This window comes from Theobroma umbraticum, unplaced genomic scaffold (assembly GCF_002168275.2).
Source record: "Theobroma umbraticum cultivar Fairchild unplaced genomic scaffold, ASM216827v3 scaffold_204.0, whole genome shotgun sequence".
In the NCBI taxonomy this organism is placed as follows: Eukaryota; Viridiplantae; Streptophyta; class Magnoliopsida; order Malvales; family Malvaceae; genus Theobroma; species Theobroma umbraticum.
Window position 1 is genome coordinate 446554 of NW_018397267.1, and position 18483 is coordinate 465036.

General features: G+C 36.8%; 6 protein-coding genes and 1 non-coding gene across 12 annotated transcripts; 3 read left to right on the forward strand and 4 right to left on the reverse strand.

Moving 5' to 3' along the window:
* Positions 1-228: 228 nt before the first annotated feature.
* On the reverse strand, positions 229-3794 carry ATCES1 (Alkaline phytoceramidase (aPHC)). 5 transcript variants are annotated; one of them, XM_021439339.2, is made up of 4 exons: positions 3750-3772; positions 2490-2721; positions 1425-1770; positions 229-1098 (listed from the first exon to the last, which is right to left on the reverse strand). In XM_021439339.2, exons 3-4 carry the CDS (start codon positions 1676-1678, stop codon positions 585-587), a joined length of 768 nt encoding a protein of 255 aa, XP_021295014.1. In that variant the 5' UTR covers positions 1679-1770; positions 2490-2721; positions 3750-3772; the 3' UTR covers positions 229-584. The 5 variants fall into 5 exon arrangements, with proteins under 5 accessions (XP_021295014.1, XP_021295008.1, XP_021295009.1 ...); XM_021439333.2 differs by having other exon boundaries at positions 2490-3794; XM_021439334.2 differs by having other exon boundaries at positions 2406-3794.
* LOC149526657 (small nucleolar RNA snoR109) lies at positions 3496-3610 on the reverse strand. Its single transcript, XR_016351771.1, has one exon. It is a non-coding gene; the product is annotated as a small nucleolar RNA snoR109 (small nucleolar RNA).
* Positions 3795-4116: 322 nt separating the features above from the next.
* Positions 4117-6473, reverse strand: LOC110424365 (Formyl transferase). 2 transcript variants are annotated; one of them, XM_021438921.2, is made up of 5 exons: positions 5807-6473; positions 5456-5567; positions 5054-5230; positions 4806-4932; positions 4117-4570 (listed from the first exon to the last, which is right to left on the reverse strand). In XM_021438921.2, exons 1-5 carry the CDS (start codon positions 6189-6191, stop codon positions 4457-4459), a joined length of 915 nt encoding a protein of 304 aa, XP_021294596.2. In that variant the 5' UTR covers positions 6192-6473; the 3' UTR covers positions 4117-4456. The 2 variants fall into 2 exon arrangements, with proteins under 2 accessions (XP_021294596.2, XP_089641121.1); XM_089784995.1 differs by having other exon boundaries at positions 4564-4699.
* A 1202-nt stretch (positions 6474-7675) lies between these two features.
* On the forward strand, positions 7676-10423 carry LOC110424183 (golgin family A protein). The gene is made up of 3 exons (XM_021438703.1): positions 7676-8185; positions 9386-9559; positions 9918-10423. The coding sequence occupies exons 1-3, from the start codon at positions 7814-7816 to the stop codon at positions 10062-10064; spliced, it is 693 nt and encodes a 230-aa protein (XP_021294378.1). The 5' UTR covers positions 7676-7813; the 3' UTR covers positions 10065-10423.
* A 306-nt stretch (positions 10424-10729) lies between these two features.
* On the reverse strand, positions 10730-13097 carry LOC110423727 (mitochondrial pyruvate carrier 4). Its single transcript, XM_021438058.2, has 5 exons — positions 12949-13097; positions 12089-12187; positions 11843-11895; positions 11457-11530; positions 10730-11069 (listed from the first exon to the last, which is right to left on the reverse strand). Exons 1-5 carry the CDS (start codon positions 13001-13003, stop codon positions 11018-11020), a joined length of 333 nt encoding a protein of 110 aa, XP_021293733.1. The 5' UTR covers positions 13004-13097; the 3' UTR covers positions 10730-11017.
* Positions 13098-13212: 115 nt separating this feature from the next.
* Positions 13213-14184, forward strand: LOC110423726 (mediator of RNA polymerase II transcription subunit 11). Its single transcript, XM_021438057.1, has 3 exons — positions 13213-13362; positions 13453-13569; positions 13791-14184. The coding sequence occupies exons 1-3, from the start codon at positions 13309-13311 to the stop codon at positions 13971-13973; spliced, it is 354 nt and encodes a 117-aa protein (XP_021293732.1). The 5' UTR covers positions 13213-13308; the 3' UTR covers positions 13974-14184.
* Positions 14185-14325: 141 nt separating this feature from the next.
* LOC110423724 (putative carboxylesterase SOBER1-like) lies at positions 14326-18477 on the forward strand. Its single transcript, XM_021438055.1, has 6 exons — positions 14326-15583; positions 16359-16411; positions 17201-17324; positions 17407-17528; positions 17985-18092; positions 18175-18477. Exons 1-6 carry the CDS (start codon positions 15313-15315, stop codon positions 18262-18264), a joined length of 768 nt encoding a protein of 255 aa, XP_021293730.1. The 5' UTR covers positions 14326-15312; the 3' UTR covers positions 18265-18477.
* The last annotated feature ends 6 nt before the right edge of the window (positions 18478-18483 follow it).

Below are 18483 nucleotides of genomic sequence, written 5' to 3' on the forward strand. Positions count from 1 at the left end.
AATAAGTAGAAAAGCTTATCGAACCCAGAAATGGTGTGTTTTCCATTTGAAGAGAGAACTGGGAAGAACACTCTGGACCCAAATCAACATTAGCCAAGGAGAAACCAGAGGCACTTTGATCTGGATGTAATGCTGTCAAATTACCCTTCATAAAAGGTATCATGAGAGGAAGGGTGAATGCAAAATGCATAGCTTGGTTGAATAAAATTGCATATAAACAATCTAAAACATGCTAAAGAGGAGACTTAAGCTTGATTAATAACCAAATTCAAGAAGAATTTAATAGAACCAAAATTCATAATTTGCCTTGCGTCCGAAGGCAAATTAATCCTCAGCATTGCACATTCCACAAAAACAAACCTAACTATTAAGACACATCTAACAAAAGGATTTAAGTATGGTACATCTTCTACTTGCACAAAGTAAATTTCAACAAAATCCTCACCAAAAACTTGGATCATTAATCATCCTTTGGATCCATTCAGATGAACAAAAAATTTAGACTGACCTTTTCACTGCTTTACTTGCCTACCTCCAACTGCTGGGAAAGGAATACTATACTGCAGAATTTCCTCCTCAATTTGTCATTGAGTTTTTGGTTTCTCAATCTTCACATAGGGGAGAATGCCCATAAAATAGACAACTTTTGGGGACCATCCCCGTTGCTGAGCACGACAGAACATTAAAAACGTGTTTGCAAAGTAGCAATTGAAACCCATGAAGACATGCCATAGGGCATGACCCTGAGGATCGATTGGCCATCTTGATATCTGTTTGCAAAATACACGATTGCAGAACCAGCACAAACTACCAAGGGAAAGAGTTGCTGTATACAACTTCGCAAGCCGCTTAGCAGAGGCATCTTGGGTGTGAATGTAGTACTTGTACATTCGAGGGATACAGAGAAGGCAGAGAATCACATAATGCACCTTGAAGCCAATGCCAAAGTGAACAACGGAATGAACAACAGCAAAAACAGCACCATAGAGAAAAAGGAAAGTGGGCATTGTGCTGCGATAGTGCCAATCTGGAGAGTAAAGGATGTACATATATAGAAGCATCTCCCACACCATAGGAGTTTCATCACTCTGTTGTTGCCTGGAAAAAAATAAAAGTAGTTTTCTTCAGGTGCAAATCAATCAAACAATTACCATCCCCGAAGAAGATACCACTACAGCTTAAGGGAAAAAATACATATTGACGCATTCTATGCCTAAGTAAAGCATGCATGTCAAGAAAACTGTTTCTCACACCTTCCAGTTCCACATGAGCTTTTTATCACACAAAACATTATTAGTCCACATGATTATCAATTGATACACCAAAATGATTGAAATCAGAGCATAAAGCAAAATACTGCATTAGATCAGCCAACTATCTATAAATTCTGAACTACAGAATGGATAGCCAAGATTGTCACTTACACACTTTGCAAGGTGGCATGGTATAACATGCTTCCAATAGCTAGTATCATATTAGATACATGAAGAATGCTGAACCTTTTCTCAAACCTTTGTCTTACAGCATTTACAAGGCCAATGAGTGCTAAAAAAATGGTTGGGATATTTGATATGGTATTGTAAAATTCTGCGATGTAAGAGGAGTAGGCATAATTCTTCTCGGAACACTCGGTAGTAGATGTGACAGGACCCCAAAAGCTTGATATTCCATCTGCCATTCTCTGCTATAAATGCATACAATGGGGAATACACTCAATTGATCTCCTGCCTCAGAATATTGCAGAGCTCATAAACCCTTCAAAACCATATCCTGTAAAAAACAAGTTCCAATATTATGATGAAGCGTTGGAGAAATAAATGGAAACACAGCATAATTACATCCTTTCATAAGTTAAGGGCAAAATCCTGCCTAAGCTAAGGAGAAAGTAATAAGCTACAACATAAAGATCAAATCGACAATTTTGCTATGAATGATATTCAATCCATAAACCAAAAAATACATAAGCTGAACATGAAATAAATCAGGCATTGATCAAGAAGCTTAATCAAGGTCTCGTTTTTACCAATACCCAAAGATTTCCATTGCTTAAGCTATCTATTAAGCATTATCCGTCATTGACGTCGCAACAACTCGAGAATTCCTTTAAGCAATTAAATCCAAAAATTCAGCTACATCACGCTACAACAACAAGAACACTCAAATTCCAGTATGAGGATATTCAAGATCCCAGATTACAAATACCCTTTACCCCAAATTGAACAACAATCACTTCCCCAACACAAAACAAACCACATCTATCAAATTTTGGTTTTACACTGAGTTAGAAATTTACTGAACAAGGAATAAAAAAAACAGAAAAAGAAGAAGAAAAATCGAACCTCCTTAGCAGAGATAGATCTCATTATTCTCTGCTGGAATTAAATAATAAAGAAAACAAAGTTTACCCTTTAAAAGAATAACGAAACTAGGGATGACTGGGAATCTGTTTTAGACTTTGAAGCATTCGAGGCAAAGAAAGAGAGACATACCCTTTTTGATTTTTTTATTCTTGTTGCTTTTTTGGGTTGATGCCTTTGAAACTAGGCAAGCCCATTACCATTGAAACTAGGCCAAAATCTTGACATGGGCTTTCCTCTAATATAGATTAAAAACAAGGGCATTCTGTTCTTGTTGATGGACAAGGATCAGGTTCATTGCTGCAAGTTGGAAGCTTTTCTCCATTGACAGCAAGATAAGCTTTCTTCCTCTCAATGTACCAAGCTGGAATAGCAGTCATTCGAATCCCAATTAGCTTTGACTTGGTTCAAATGCTTAGGTGCACAAGCTAATGTTAAGGAAGCATGAGACTGAGTTAACAACAATTATGGATTAGTTAACCTTCCTCATGAAAATCGTTTCAATCAGAAATCATCGTACCAAGACATAATCTTTGGTTCATTGAACTTGCTCATTCTAAATCCAATTTTGGAGGCAAAAATCTGGGTTTTCCATTGGTCATCCAAAGCTTGTAACACTTGGCAAATTCACGTCCACAATCCTTAGAATTTGAATTTTTGGTGAGATAATATTTGAAGTATTTGTTATCCGAATCCGATCCGATTATAAATAATAGCTTTTTTAATTTTTATAATATCTTTTAGCTCAATAGATCGTCCAACAAACCTCGTAACATTCGATTATACATGTTTTTTTTTTCAATATAAGATGATCTACTCATTGATTTATTCATGTGATTAAACCATCACAAATGATTTTGATAACTTTAATTAAATTTTTCAAAAAAAATCAAATTCTCCTCTTTCTTTTGTCAAATTAATTTACAAATCTTGTTTTGAAGAAAAGAAAGGAAGAAAAAATGGATATAGTCACCGATCGACGCAAAACTGCAGAGAAGCAAACGCAGATTGCCTGGAAGGTGACCGATTTTTTGCTGTAAGAGAAGGGCCTCACGAAAAAGGCTAAATCCTATGCCATTCCACTCTTCTCTCCCCTTCTCACCTTCTCAACTATAGAGATTAATAGAAAAAAAAGGGAAAATGTAAGAAGCTCGGTAAGCAGATTAGTCGACGGAGATTTCGATAAAGAAACCGATCACGACAACCGGCCAGTTAGCTTCTCAGCCATGTTTGATTCGATTTAGCTACAGCCGCTTTGGCAGGTCAAGATCAAGGGTACTGTTCATTCACACCCTTCCCTTGGTACATGTAGCTCCCGTTTTAACTTTAAAAGAAAACAAAAATTAAAAGAAACGTTTTTAGGAGATTTAAAGAGAAGAACGAAACGCTAACCAGAATGAGAGTTTCGAGTCCCTGCGTTGAATGGAACCCTAGAGGCTTTATGTTTATATAGGAAAAATCTGAAGGAAAGTGGGGGAGAACGGGGGAAAGATCTCAGCCGCACATCTTTTTAGGGGATGGAGATGTGATCTAGTGTGACGCATACCATCTTACCAAGATAAATAGAGCACAACTAAAAATTGGATGATTTTTGGTTAAATTTTAAATCAACTATTTATTTGATATAATAAAAAAAAAGTCTCAAACCATGCAATAGAAATATGAAATTAATTTGAATGTTTATGTATATATAGATATACGAATAATCGTAGGTAAAGTTATAAAATGATGTAAAAATAATTAGTCTTATACAGATATAACTAAATCCTTCCTCTTATTCAATTGATATTTAAGGAAAAAATGAATTTAAATGCTAATAAAATGTAATATTGCCTCAGACAAGTTGTATTTTCCAAAAACCTGAATTCTATTACATTTGCTAAAGTACAACAACTGCTGAGCAAAGAAACAAGAACTTCCTGCCATCTTGAAGAATGCTTAAAGATCCTGATACATGCCACACTCACTTAACAGATTATCAGATGCAATGCAAGGCTCTTTAGTAATGTCAGGGGAAGGTTTCTAGTTTTAGGTTCAGAAAAAAAAAAGAAAGCATTACCCATCTTGAAACACGATAAGCAGCTATTGATATTATTCTGTTAGTAGTATTCTTCGGGATTTACTTTGCTTCGAATGAGAGGGACACCGTCTTCTCTCCAAACTATCCGGTCTTTGCATAAAGCAGATGTGACCTCCACGTATAGTTTATGCTCCTATAAGCACCACACCACACAATCATCAGAAAGCTGCCAAATCCAGAATGGACTTTTTATTTGCAGTGCAGGAGCATGAGCTTGATGGTAGCCATAACTTAGTTTCATCACTGTCCTGCAAGCAGTTTACTATTGCAAAATTCTACTCATGATGTATTCAAAGTGAAGTTGATGGCAGCAAAATGGTTTTGGCTAATGACTACTTATCTTTTTTTGACATATAAAATCACCTTACCTCTCGAAGAACCCTAGCAGCCAGCTCCTCTGCAGTGTCATTTGCAAGCACAGGGACTACTCTTTGCGCAAGTATCCGACCCGTATCATAATGTTCATCCACGAAATGTATCGTTGGACCAGAGTATCTAACCAAAATCCAAAACAGCAAGAAAGCTTGACTACAAGGGGCTGATGAATTTCACCGTGCCATTAACTACTCGATAGGTACAGAGCAGACTAAAAAGAAAACGAATACTGAATATATACCTTGCTCCAGAAGCAATAACCGCTTTATGCACTTTCATACCATAATAGCCTTTTCCCCCAAAAGCAGGAAGAAGAGATGGGTGGATGTTAAATATTGATCTGGGATAAGCTCGAATCAACCCCACGGGTATAAGTTTCAAATATCCAGCCAGAAGAATAAAGTCAACCTCAAATCTCCTGAGTAAGATAAAACATCATACATGAACAAAAGATTACCAATTCTGAAAGCAATAAGAAAATGCAAAGAAACTTTCTTACAAGTCTTCACACGCATCTAGAGTTTCCTTCCGATTACATTACATCAAACAGTTCAATATCATAGAAGGACTAAGTGTAACACGATAACAATCCATTTACAAGTGCCAGATTCAAAATAATTAGTTTTTGAAAGAAGAACTCAACCTAAGAACATTAACAAGGTCATCTGGAGACAGAGCATCGGGTTCATCTTTTGTTTTTGGGAACAAAATAACTGGGATGTCTTTATCTCTGGCATATTGCGCACCTCCACAAGCTGCCATCACGAAAAAAGAATTATATATAATTCGCACAGTTCCAAGAAAACATTTTACCAATCTCAAGAATTCAACATTTAAAATTGCAAGTCACCCACAAAAGATATATGAATTTGATTCAGAGCCTATAAGCATGATTCTATCAAGGGTATGTAACTCGTGGATTGTAAATTAGAGTAAGAACACTACCATTCTGGTGAATTGCAGAAGAGAACAACAAAGTTATGGTGAAAATTACCATGCTTATTAGAGACCAGAACAACAACATCTCCATTGACAGAGCCCTCAACGCATGCTTGATGAATTGACCTAAAATTTGAGCCTCCACCAGAGACAAAAACTGCCAGCCTTTTCCGCTTAATCAATGTTGTTGAATCTTCCTTCTCACAAACGACATTGCTTACTTTTTCTACACTGTTTTTACACTCCAACCTGCTTGGAGACCTTAACCTTTGTGAAGCTGGGAAACATTGGGCTCTAAAAGAGACCCCATTTTTCGATTGAATGAAACAAGAAGGATAAGAATGAGAAGGTGGTGATGAAGATAATGGATTTCGCGGGTTTTTTGGTGATGGGATTACTGATTTTGAGCAAAGCCCATAAAACAAGCTTTGCGTTCCCATTAAAATTTCACAAAAATCAAGTGAAAAAAACCAGAAAGAATTACAATAAAAGGAAAAAAAAAGAGAGAGTTCGCAGGTTGCTAGAGAGAGAAAAGAGAAAGAGAAAGAGAGTGAATGAGAGATTCCCCGCCGCCGGCGGCAGTGGTATGAGGCAGAAAAAAGGAAAACAAATGAAGAGAAATAGGAGATAGAGGGAGGAAAAACCTGTCGCCGGCGACGGTAGATGGTTGAAAAGCAGAGGAGGATAGCAGCTGCGGCCAAAGAATGAAGAAAGAAGACGAATAAGAGGAAAAAATGGAGGCGGCGGCAGAAACTGCGTCGTTTTTAAAAATATGAAGATGTGAAAAAAGATGAGGAGGCAGGCCAGCCGGATCCATTCTAAGCCCAGTCTGGATTGGACTGGGCCCAGTAAACTTGGCTCAAACCAATAGTAATCGCTTTATTTCCTAATTTCTTTGTTTTTATTTTGTTTCTTTAATTTTTTATTTTCTTCATGGATTAAACTATGATATTGCTTTAAAAAATTAGATGAAATAATTTTTTTAATTTGATAAATTAAATAATAAAATATAATTATTTTAAAAAAAATTCTCCTAAAAATGAAAATTTTAATTGATAATTTGTCCAAAATGCGAAGCAACACCTATCTCAATATCAAGTAGTTTGCAATTTGAACCATTATATGATATTTTGTTTGTGTTAACCTTAAATGAATAACATTTGTAAAATATAAAGCACCTTACTTTATTTTACTTGAGGGATTAAGTAACTCATCTACTTCAAATTTAATTTCATAAAATAAAATTCAAGATTCTTCAAGCTAATTTTTTTTAATATCATAAAACCAAACTTCACCCTTTTTTAAATTAAATACTTATTGATTAATTAAAAAACAGTCATATTAATTAATTATCAAATTCATTAAAATTAAATAGAAATGTCTCGAGAAAAAATAACAATAATAATTTATAAATTTTGGGTTATTTATCTCTTTAATGTTCTTTTTTGAACAAAAGATTATTAATCCAAACCATTATCAAAGAAGGCATGAGCACAAAAATTCTCATTATATTTATATTAGTATGTAAAGTCAATTCTTGAATTTGATATCTAATTTATGTGATTTCGGTTGATTAAATTATTTAAAAATTAAAATAAATCATATCACTAAATATTAAATTAGAGAAATTTATATCTTTTAAATTTTTTTATAATATGCTTTTTGAAAATAAAAAAATTATTGTAAAATTCTTTCCAAAACGGGAGAAGAAAATGACTTTAAGCAATAGGGAAAGGACCGTCCAATCATTATAGAATCAATATCACAATAAAAAGCAATAAAATTACTAAAGCAAATCGAGTCCACAGTTTGAACGGTTCTGATTCGCCCTTAAAGTAGTAACCGTGGACTAGCAACACCCGATTTGACCCGAGCTTTTAAACATAAAATGCCCAAAAGAAATTGATACACCTGTCTGCTTGTTAAAAAAAGAAAGAACGAAAGAAGGGGAGATCTAAGGAGAGGGAGGGGGAGAGAGAGAGAGAAACAAAAAAGGAAAATTCCCTTTTAATTGAGGGGCGAGTCAGGGCAAATTCGCCACCGATCTAACGCGGACGAGTTAATGGAAGGAGTGGGGGCTCGACTCGGGCGGTCCTCCACTCGGTACGGACCGGCCGCGGTGTTCACTGGGCCGGTAAGGAAATGGAAGAAGAAATGGGTTCACGTTTCCCCATCTAACAACGGCAGCAGCGGCAGCAGCAATAACAACAGCAGTAATCACTCTCAAAATCACCTCAGCAGCAACGGTACTTCTAACGGTAATAACGGTTCGCATCTCGTCCTTTTTAAGTGGACCCCAATTTCGCAAAGCCAAAACAACAACAACAGCAATAACAACAACAACAATTCCAACAATGGCAACAACAGTTCCTCCAAGGACGATGCTGTGGCGGCGCCCGAGGAGCCGCCGAGGCGGAAATTTAAGTACATTCCGGTATTTTCTTCCTTGGGTTTTCATCAATTTCGATGTTTGGATGTGATACAGAGTTTTTATATCTGCGTATATGTTCTTTTGCGCTATTTTTAGTGTATTTAGTTTCTTGGTGGGGTTTTAGTGTGAATTAGGATTTGAAATTACTCGATCTGTGAGCTGGGGTTTTGGGTTAACAGTGTCCTGAGGGTTTTCTTTTGTGGTTAGATTGAATGGAACTGCGAGTTACCTTGCTGTGGTTGCTTTGAAGCTTGTGGAAATGAAAAAAGTAAAGGGTTTTTAGGATATTTTAAGACTAATGTGACGGATGGATAGAGAGAAAGTCCAAGCTGGGTAATTGAGCTTTTGCTACTCCTATACATTGACCCTATATCATGTTTATTATATTCTATTTCTTTGATCATTTACTGAAAATTTAGGGGATGAATGGTTCCCATATAAATTGTTGTTCACTTATTTTTGCACCGGGCTGGATGCATGTAGGGTCTCCATTTTTTGCTTACCTCTTGTCAGTTTTATAATTACCAAAGATCTTTACCTGGAATTGTAGCTTACTTGTCAGCAAATTTTTAATTGCATAGCTAATTTGGAAATTATGTATAAAGGATATGTAGATTGCAGCCCGAGGTTTGGAAATCTTTTGAAACCAAGAATATAATGATAGTGACTGTTTGAACGGAGATAGAAAAAGGAAGAGGGTTGAGACTTATCTCCCATTTCTTTTTCCTGACTTGTCGTAACTCTAACCACATCCTTTGCACTTGCTTTTAAGTTGTACGTGGTTGTAATAGTGCTTAAAACTATCGGATCTAGTCTAATATGTGAAAGAATATTAGCATGACACATGGCATAGGAAAATCTTACTGACAGCCAATTCCACTTGGCATTTGGCATCACAAGTCTTGCCTTGGCACCATATTCCCGTTAAAATGCCAATTGTACAATTTGTTTTTTGGGTTGTCAAATTATTGCATGGGCATGATGCACAATGTTTATGCCTTTGTTCATATCAACACAGAGAATGCATGCTTTTGAGTACTTGTAATTCTATATTAAGATCTGGACTAGATAATCTGAAAATGGTAACATTGATAGGTCTGCCAAACTGCTTTACATATCAAATTTTAGGTGGAAAAAAGTTCTAGGATTCTCTGAAATCAGATCCTGTGAACATATAATTACTTTGACTGCTTCCACATGCAGATCGCTGTGTTAGAGGAACAGAAAAAAGAAGCTGCAGAAAATGAGGCTGAAGAAAACGTTGATGATGAAGCTAAACAAAGCGAGGCTGACCCTAGTGCACCAGAGCCAACCTCCAGGAATGACGGTTTCGATGAAAAACCTGACATTAATGATGTACCTATGGAAGAAAGTCAGGTCAGTAGCTAACTGCCATTCTAGATCTCTTTTCCTTGGGGGAGCAGGGATCGTTTAGAACAAGGACTCTTGCTTTGAGTTCTTTAAGAAACTAATACATAAGTGGCATACCAACACACTGATATGCAGAGAAAGTAATGAAACTGAAGTCAATTTGATGGGGACTATTTATTAGAGGTCCTCCACTTTTGTAGCACTATCTTCATGTAACTGACAAAAGTCTATACTAATTTTGGAATGCTACAAGGAATAGTTTTATTTTCTACTGATTAGCCCCATAAAGAATGACTTTGAAAATTTTCCCTTATGAGTTGAAAGGATTTCCTCTACTATTGGCTTAACTTCAATTCTGTCTCAGGAGGATAATAAAATAGTACGACAAGATCTGAATGAAAGCACTTTGGATTTGAGTTTGGGTTTGACAGCCCATGATGGTGAATCTGATTCAAAATCAAATCGCGATGGACAGTTGGAAAGAGTGAAATCAAGTAGCGTCGGGAGATGAGTGTAGCTGTGGAGGTCGATTGAGCTAATATAATGATGCAGATGACAAGTAGACATATTGGCCTACTTGTTTATGGCTTATTTTTTTAGAGATTCAATTTTCCCTTCGGCCTTGTATCTTGCTGTTGGTTGTCTTAAGCTAAATGCATTCAAATGGCTTATCATTGTACTTTTAGTCTTGATACTTCCCCGCTGAGCTGATTGCAAACTTGTATTGATTGAGAACAGAGTGACAATCTATTTTTTGTTGGACATCCAATATTGTTCTTCCCCCCACCCCTTAGTTTTGTAGGACACCTTGGGACAGAATATGTTGGACATACAGATGAAATTGGTTCTCTCAATAGCTTTTTATGGAAATATTTCTGACTGAATATTTTGTATCCATTATCAAAATGGACCCAGCTGTTATAGTACTCTGGTGACATGCCTACCAAATGTATCGGAGTGTGTATAGCAGGTCAAATTCATTAGAATGGCAGGGTATCTTAAGCTAGTGGGATTTGGGTTAAATTCATGGATTAGCACAAGCAAAGACTGGTTGAAAATGCCCTGGTTCTCGGCAAAGAACCTGGCACGTGACTCCATTAACAATTGTGTACAACGATAAGATTTACCAAATGCAGCATTGAGAAAGAAATATTTAACTCTCAGTCAAGCTTCATCTACTAAATTGCAATGATCAAAAGCCTGCAAAGCAATCCATTGATCTGCAGTAATTATTACTTGATCAGAAATTTTTAACACTTCAGTTGATCAATATCTCTTGATGGCTCTAAAATCAGAATGACAATCATCAAGAAGTTAACAAATTTTCACAACAGAGTATGCTTGAATAATTCAAAGCCACAAGGGCAAGCGTCAAGGACAACTGAACTTTAATTAACTGCAAAACAAGGAAGCAAAATGACTGATATTTCCCCAGAAAACAAAGGAGTTTGAAAGATTTTGTCATCATTCTTTTACAACAGCTGGCTCTGCCTCGGCCTCTGCAAAGTAGTCATGCCTGAACATGGGGAAAAAAACATATAAAATTGTGCATCAGAGGGCAGCCATATCAAATAAATGGCAATAATAACCAAGCAAGAAAATGGAGGAAAGATCATGGAAACGAACTTTGTGAAAAGTTCTCAACAGTCTCCAGAATGGAAGCCTATGATTTTACATAAAAAGGCAATTCGGGTTTCAGGTTCTTTGTTAACACCATCAGTAGGGTGGAAGAGAGGAAGTATACATAATTTAGCCAGACATACGTCACATATCAAACAAAGCATTTGTTGAAAAAAATTGGATAAGAAAGATCTCTTTGCTTGCTCTGCCAATAGATCCAAAGCATGCTGCAAAAGTTCGAATACAGAAGGGGAAACAGATATCACTGGTTGAGTTGACTCACTGTATTTTTCGTGCTAGTTGGTATAAGCCCGTTCCTGCCATAACAATGTTTACGCTAAAGAGATTCCAGTTTTTCTGCAGTTAAGAATCAAGGAATGACTGAGAAACAAAAGCAACCCAAATCTCCACCGTACACATTATGCTGTGAGCAAAATCAGGAAGAGAAGTGTAGAAGGAAGAAAAAAGGTTGCTATTAAGGCGGCGATCTAGGTGAGCAACTAAACATCTTTCATCTCCCTTTATCTCACCCCAGTTCTTTTTCTTTTCTATTTCTTCTAATAGGGTGTGAATCTGCATGTACACGAGTTTTCTTCACATATTTCTCTTGATAATGTTAACTTTCTGGATTGTTAGAAGGCAGGTAGTCCAATCAATCATCAAACTTACAGGAGTGATTACAGTGCTGTAGCGCGACCAGATAATTCCAGTGCAAGTAACCGCTGGGTAACAGATAACAAGAATCAGAAAACTGGAAGAGAATTGCACCTTGGTGTAGAAGTAAAAACGTCAAAACTTGGTACAAGAAATTAAATAAGTCCTGAATATACAGCAGCACCCATGAAAGTACAACAAGGCGGTGAGACGTGCAACAAACTGATAAATGTACATTAAAGCTCAAAAAACATCACATACCAACTTGCTGAGGGTAGGAAAGATTTTCAGGTGGTTTAGAGAAGTCTGCTACATTGGCTATGCTAATCCCCCATTTAAAGGTTGGTGCCCAAAAGTGAACTGCAATGAAACAACCATTAGTTTATGCACACTCTAAGAATCATCGATTCCGTAATCTAAATGCCGATTCATAGTTGCAACTATTCTTCACTCGGTATGCAATAAAGTCAATCCGATACTCATATTCGAATGTCATGAACTCATGGAATATTGCTCTTCTTTCTACATGGTGCAACCTTTAGCTTATCTTAACTTCCTCCATTCTTGAGAATCTATATGGCTTTGTTTGTTATCATATAATTTTTGAGAACTCAAAATCTTGAGATTGGTATTTAGAAGAAGTAAATCTATCAAGGCATTCAAATTATGGGAAGCTCAACTCTTTGCATCAAATCTACATTCTGGTAGCAGCCTCAATTTGAAACCAATTAAAATTTTCAGCTACATATACAAATAAATAAAAAAATATCACCATTACTAGTTTTCTTTACCCATCAAAGTATAAAACCTTATCAAGCTATACGTTTCATACCCCTAGTAAAAACAGAATAAAGAGAAATCCAAATACCAAACGACAGTTTAGAACTTCAGCGACCCAAATTCCAAAATCGAAGCAAAACATCCAACGTTAGCTCATAGAAAATCTCAAGACCCAAAGCACCGATCTTGTCGCCCAGAAAAATGATAGATGAAAAAACAAAACGAGATGAATTGAGACTTTTCCTTTTTTAGCAAATCGAGTAAATGACCATAAAGAATCAATCGAGACGAAGACTTTTATATGAATTATCGGATTAAAACAAGGGAGCGAGTCAACTCACTGGTTTTGGGTCCGGCTGGGTGGTTCCATAGAGCTTGGAGCTTGGAGGACGCCATAGATGATTCAGCTCTTTCTCCTTCTCCCTACAGAATTTTTCGTCTAACAACAAAAAATGGGATTTTTATTTCTTTGGTTCAGTAAATCTAGGTTGGTAGCTTATATCCGCTGCACGTGGTAATTCAGGCCTTACTCAATCAAGTCTTGCCACGTGCGTACTGTGGCCTTTTGACTTTTGAGGACAGTGTTTAGTTCTCTATAGAAGTAGAACAGCCAAAAACGGCGCGTATTGAACCTGTCATGGTGAGAATCTTTACTAAGATGTTATTTTTGCGCTGCTGAAAACTTAAGAAGCCAAGGTTCTATGGATTCTCCCACTCAGAACACTTCGTTGCAGCGACTTCAAAATGTGGAGAAGGTAATTTGATTAATCTCAAATTTCCCATTTCTTTAATGAAAATTGATTATAAAAAGGAATTTAGCTTTGGTGATTTGATTGGAGATGCAGAGAATAGTTAGGGTTTTGGAGCTGGCGGGAGGTGTCATGGATGAACTCGCAAGCCCAACGGGTCCCAGGAAAGAATTCATCAACAACCATTGCCGTGAATTCATGAAGATGATCAAGGTTCCTGCTTTCCCCAGATTTCTTACATCTTTTTTTGAGCTTCATTCTGTTATATCTGTCTTCTGCTTCAATTGCCTGATAAGATCTAAATTAAGGTTAACTTGTGAGTTTTGAGCTGTTGAGCTTTTCTTAAAGATTGAATTGGAGCACCAGTTGTAGTTCTAGGGGTTGGAATTTTTAAAATAATGGGCAAATTTCTGTTTTTTTTAAAAAAAAACCAGGATATCCAAGTGACATTGAGGGATGAAATCAAGAGTGCTTGTGAGTACCGCCCATTTGAGAAGTGTGATTCTAGTTCAAGGATATCGAATGAAATCTGTTGCAAGAAACTTGAATACGTGCTCTCTCAGTTGGATGCAATGAAACAAACCATTGATGAATATCAAGGTGAAGGTGCCATTTGAAGATGCAGTGCAAGGAGTTGGATTGCATGTGTTTTTTCAGGCAGGAGTTAGACAGGCTGCTTATTAGCCAGACAAGATAGACAAGAAGGTTTGTTTTCTTTGGTACCATGAAAGCTTACTAGGGAATTGTCTTAATTAACAGCATGACAAAGCTGAATATTATGTCATGTATGTACTTTCATTTTAACAAAGTTCTCTAATTTTCACCTCTTGTATCCTTTGTTGAATTCCTCTTATTCATTTTTGTTGTTCCGGTAATCAAAAGTTTCTCTGTTCTTTTGGTTACCTCAAACTAAATTCTGTCTCAATTTGGAGGCTGTCATGAGCTTCTGGTTTGGGGCTTCACAGTGGATCAAAGTGGAACTTACAAAGCCACCTTGCTTAGATTGTTGTGATTCGTCCATAGTTTAGTAATTTGGTGTGGCTGTTGTTTTTGTGATTTAACTAAGATGTTCACAATTCACTAGAAGAGATCACTGAGCTTCGCTCACTACCAACAGAAATGAGATTCCATCTGATTTTGTCTAGCTGTGGCACCTCCTGCTGCCATCTCGAATCTTTCAAAACTCTTATAAAGATAGATTAAGCAAACAGCAATGCCCCTTGCAACATCTGGAAATCTGTGCTTATCATGCCAATGTAGAATATGTGGAGTAACGTAAGCAGGCAAAGATGAGCTTCTTCGGTTAGTATCAAGAACTTGAAAGCTGGAAAATGAGCCTTGCATTTGTGCCATAGAGCCTCATCCAGAGCTATAATACACTCCTCTTGTACAAAAAAACAGAGCAACATGCAAAGTTCAATTTAGCATGTTCCATTTTTCAGAGGGTTTCAGTTTTGTATGGCAGTGCTGGAGAGGGCCATAAATCATCATTGGTTAACAAAACCAAGGAAAACAGGATGTTTGTTCTCTTCTACTGAAGGGTTAGAGTGGCAAAGGTGTTAACTTTACAAAGAAATTTGACTTGATTGAGTTGATTCATTCTATTCATACTTTGTTTGATTTCTTGGACGGATCCCATTCAAAAATGCAGCAATATTTTGTTAAGAACGCAGTAGGAGAACTCAATTAAAATTCCAAATTTTTATTTTAATTTTCATAAAATTAAGGAGAGACAAAGAATCAAAAACAGAGCCCCATGGAGCGAACAACATAAACAGGCTCACTGGACAACTGGGCTAGTTGGTTCAGAGTTAGAGAACACGTAACTTCTGGTTGGTAAATTGGGCTTGGCTGCTGGTTGCTATTGCAAAGTCGTTGGGGTGGTTCTAGTCTTTTCACTTACTTTCCGAGTTTGCAGAAATTGTAGAACAAAAGGGTCAGCATGGAAGAGCGGAGATGCAGCCTATGTTATTAACGAAGCCGACAGTTCTTCTCGCGGTGACCCTCGGTAGCACCATCATCTTCGTACTATTTTTCCAACCGAGGCACCTGTCTTCTTCTCGAAAGCCGGACTCCATGGCTGCTCGAAGCTTTGTTCTTTGGCTCCACGGGCTAGGTGACTCTGGCCCTGCCAATGAACCCATCAAGACCCTCTTCAGGTCTCCCGAGTTCAGAAACACCAAATGGTCTTTCCCTTCTGCTCCTGAAAACGCCGTCACCTGCAATTGTAAGCCTCATTGTATACATATATGACGATTTGAGATTCCGCTTGTTGACTTTGTCTTGCGTTTTGAATGAAAATGGTATGTATCGGTTTGATTTTTCTTAGCTTTGTTTGAGTTTCAGTGTAATTTATGGCAGTGAATACCTTGGGAAATTTTGGGAAAATTGGACTAAAGCTGATTAAGGTGGATAATTTTGAAGAAATTTGTGGTAGATACTGACGTTATGAAGAAATAATTTGGAGTGGTTGACAAGGATCAAGTACGAAAACCCGGTTTTAATTTGATGCTAAGAAGAGAGAATGAAGTAGAGCTAACAAGAAGAAATTCCTAGCAAAACGGATGGTTCAATTTTTACATATACTTTCAATGTCAAAACTGCCTCATGAACTTTTGGTATTGCTGTGGAAAACTTTCTTAGTCACGTTTGTTTTTGAGCTGGATGGGAATTTAGCAATTGACATTGTCATGAATGAGATGGTCTCTGCTTTTAATCAGTCACAATACTAGAGTCTATGTTCAACTTTTGACTGTGTGTTGATGGCTTATGGATTGGGGTTCTAATACTGTAACAAATTGCTAGATTCTCCTAAAGTTTTGTATATCTCTCCACAGACGATATAACTAGTGTCATGAATCAACTTTAGGTTTATTCTTTAGAGAATGACATGGTCCAGGACAGGCAATTAAGTATTATTCATTATGATAGTGCATTTATTCTTCGCCTGGTGGAGTTTTTTTATGTCATGCCTTTCTTTACTAATTTCCTTAACCTTGCAGATGGTATGAGGATGCCTTCTTGGTTTGACATCCATGAGATTCCTGTGACAGCTGTAAGTTATGGTTGTTTTCCTTCCTTTTCATTTATATCTATTCAATATACTGCAGGGACATTTCTCTTTCAGATTTCATTTAGATATCATTCATATTCTTTAAATCAAAATTATGTTCATTTCTTTGTTAATTCCAAGTGGATTTTCTGCCTTTTTGTTTCTTCCCACACTTAAGTGCAAGTGAATTTTGGTGGTATTGCCTCATTATGGCATATTATAGCTTTAGTAATTCTAAAAGTGTCTGATGTGGCTACATGATGTTCAGTCTTTATTGTCCAACCATTGATTTCTTTCTTGACTTTTATGTTTATGCATGCATGCTTAGTTGGAGTTACCCATTACGAGTTGTGGGCTTTGTGGCACATTAACATTCTGAATATGTAATGGACCATGAAGTTGCAACCATGTGATCTCTTGGAATTATTATGGTTAATGATTGACTGAATATTTTTTCTTCAAAAATAACACATATGGCACTTTGCAGAAGCTTTTCACTTTCAACATTAATTCTACGTTGACATAATATAAACACTACGCTGCAAAGCTTCCACAAGTACAAGCTCCAAGATTTTGTTGTCAGCCTGTTTTCTGAACCTAAATTCTACTCTTTCAATGTTCATAAGCTTCATTCCAAGTTGGTTTTACTCTTACATTACTTTCTGTGACATGTTTTAAGATGAAAGATGTTTCCATTTGAATCCCTAGAGTTCTTATGATGATGAGGATATTCTGCTTATAGTGATGCTGGTTCCATGTAAGGTATTAATTTTGTTTTGTTTATATGTATAGGATTCTCCGAAAGATGAAAGTGATCTTCTTAAAGCGGTTCAGAATGTGCACACAATGATAGACAAGGAAGTAGCTGCTGGGACAGATCCTAATAATGTATTTGTATGTGGATTTAGTCAAGGGGGTAGGAAGCCTTGATCCGAGGAACAAAAGATTGATACATTTCATTACTTGTGGGATATGGTAATTATTACAACCTTTTGCAGGTGCCTTGACCTTAGCTAGTGTCCTGTTGTACCCAAAAAGGCTTGGAGGTGGTGCAGTCTTTAGTGGATGGGTTCCTTTCAATTCTTCAATGATTGAAAAATTCCCAGAAGATGCAAAGAAGGTGCCTTTCTTCAAATACACCTAGTGTATCTGGTTCAGTTAATAATTTAACCCAATTGGTTTTCCTGTCTTGCTTGATGATACATTTGCCTCTCTAAACTAGATATATAATGGATCTTCGTGCCTTGGTTTAGAGAAAACATTCTGTTGTCTGCATTCAATGCTTGACAATTAATTGATATTTGTCAGATAGAACATTTGCACATATGTAATATCTATCTAACTAATAGGTATCAGTTTCTACGAACTGTCTTTAGCATTCTGATTCATGGGGATGCAATTGCTAACTGTGTCTGTTATGTTTTCATGGATATATGTTATCTACTGTCGGTCCTTTGGAGATTATGAGTTCTTCCAGAACAACAAACCTGTCTGTATTGGAATTTCTCACTACAATGAAATATCCCTACAAAAACTTTTTCTTGGTTTAACGGTGTGAGGCCTGAAACTTGTGCAGACACCTATTTTGTGGTCTCATGGAATGGCTGACAGAACCGTGCTGTTTGAGGCTGGACAAGCAGGGCCCCCATTCATTGAACAAGCAGGAGTAAGCTGTGAGTTTAAGGTATATATCCTAGACATTTTTCTGATATTCTGTTGCATTTATGTGTGGCTTCTGCGAAAATTTATCATCTATGATTCTGCAGGCTTATCCTGGTCTTGGCCATTCAATAAGCAATGAGGAGCTGCAGTTCCTTGAATCATGGATCAAGACTCGTCTACAGAGTTCTTCATAGAGGTTTGATTATCTTAAGAACTGTATCGGATTATTGTCATTCCTTTGAGTGAAATTGTTAATTAATTAAATACTATAAAATAAGGGAGAGTGACTTTTGAGTATGTTATTTCATATGTTGATTATTAAAAGTTGAGAGTGAACTTCTGTATTGTTGCTTTATTTGAAACAAAAGTTTCTATACTTGGGGTGCAGAGAAGCATCCATGATCTAACCGTTT

Bases quoted from the DNA above. Each gene is read 5' to 3' on its own strand.
- LOC110423726 (XM_021438057.1), top strand. From the start codon at position 13,309: ATGGATTCTCCCACTCAGAACACTTCGTTGCAGCGACTTCAAAATGTG. The intron at 13,363-13,452 runs GTAATTTGATTA...TTGGAGATGCAG, and splicing joins GACTTCAAAATGTGGAGAAG to AGAATAGTTAGGGTTTTGGA. The intron at 13,570-13,790 runs GTTCCTGCTTTC...AAAAAAAACCAG, and splicing joins AATTCATGAAGATGATCAAG to GATATCCAAGTGACATTGAG.
- LOC110424183 (XM_021438703.1), top strand. From the start codon at position 7,814: ATGGAAGGAGTGGGGGCTCGACTCGGGCGGTCCTCCACTCGGTACGGA. The intron at 8,186-9,385 runs GTATTTTCTTCC...TTCCACATGCAG, and splicing joins GGAAATTTAAGTACATTCCG to ATCGCTGTGTTAGAGGAACA. The intron at 9,560-9,917 runs GTCAGTAGCTAA...ATTCTGTCTCAG, and splicing joins TACCTATGGAAGAAAGTCAG to GAGGATAATAAAATAGTACG.
- LOC110424365 (XM_021438921.2), bottom strand. From the start codon at position 6,191: ATGGGAACGCAAAGCTTGTTTTATGGGCTTTGCTCAAAATCAGTAATC. The intron at 5,231-5,455 runs GTTGAGTTCTTC...TATCTTACTCAG, and splicing joins GACCTTGTTAATGTTCTTAG to GAGATTTGAGGTTGACTTTA. The intron at 4,933-5,053 runs GTATATATTCAG...GATTTTGGTTAG, and splicing joins GTTATTGCTTCTGGAGCAAG to ATACTCTGGTCCAACGATAC.
- LOC110423724 (XM_021438055.1), top strand. From the start codon at position 15,313: ATGCAGCCTATGTTATTAACGAAGCCGACAGTTCTTCTCGCGGTGACC. The intron at 15,584-16,358 runs GTAAGCCTCATT...TTAACCTTGCAG, and splicing joins AAACGCCGTCACCTGCAATT to ATGGTATGAGGATGCCTTCT. The intron at 17,325-17,406 runs GTAGGAAGCCTT...AACCTTTTGCAG, and splicing joins ATGTGGATTTAGTCAAGGGG to GTGCCTTGACCTTAGCTAGT.
- ATCES1 (XM_021439333.2), bottom strand. From the start codon at position 1,678: ATGGCAGATGGAATATCAAGCTTTTGGGGTCCTGTCACATCTACTACC. The intron at 1,099-1,424 runs GTAAGTGACAAT...ATTTTTTTCCAG, and splicing joins CATGCCACCTTGCAAAGTGT to GCAACAACAGAGTGATGAAA.
- LOC110423727 (XM_021438058.2), bottom strand. From the start codon at position 13,003: ATGGCGTCCTCCAAGCTCCAAGCTCTATGGAACCACCCAGCCGGACCC. The intron at 12,188-12,948 runs GTGAGTTGACTC...GTTTCATTGCAG, and splicing joins CCCAGCCGGACCCAAAACCA to TTCACTTTTGGGCACCAACC. The intron at 11,531-11,842 runs GTAAGTTTGATG...TCTTAACTGCAG, and splicing joins ACAGCACTGTAATCACTCCT to AAAAACTGGAATCTCTTTAG.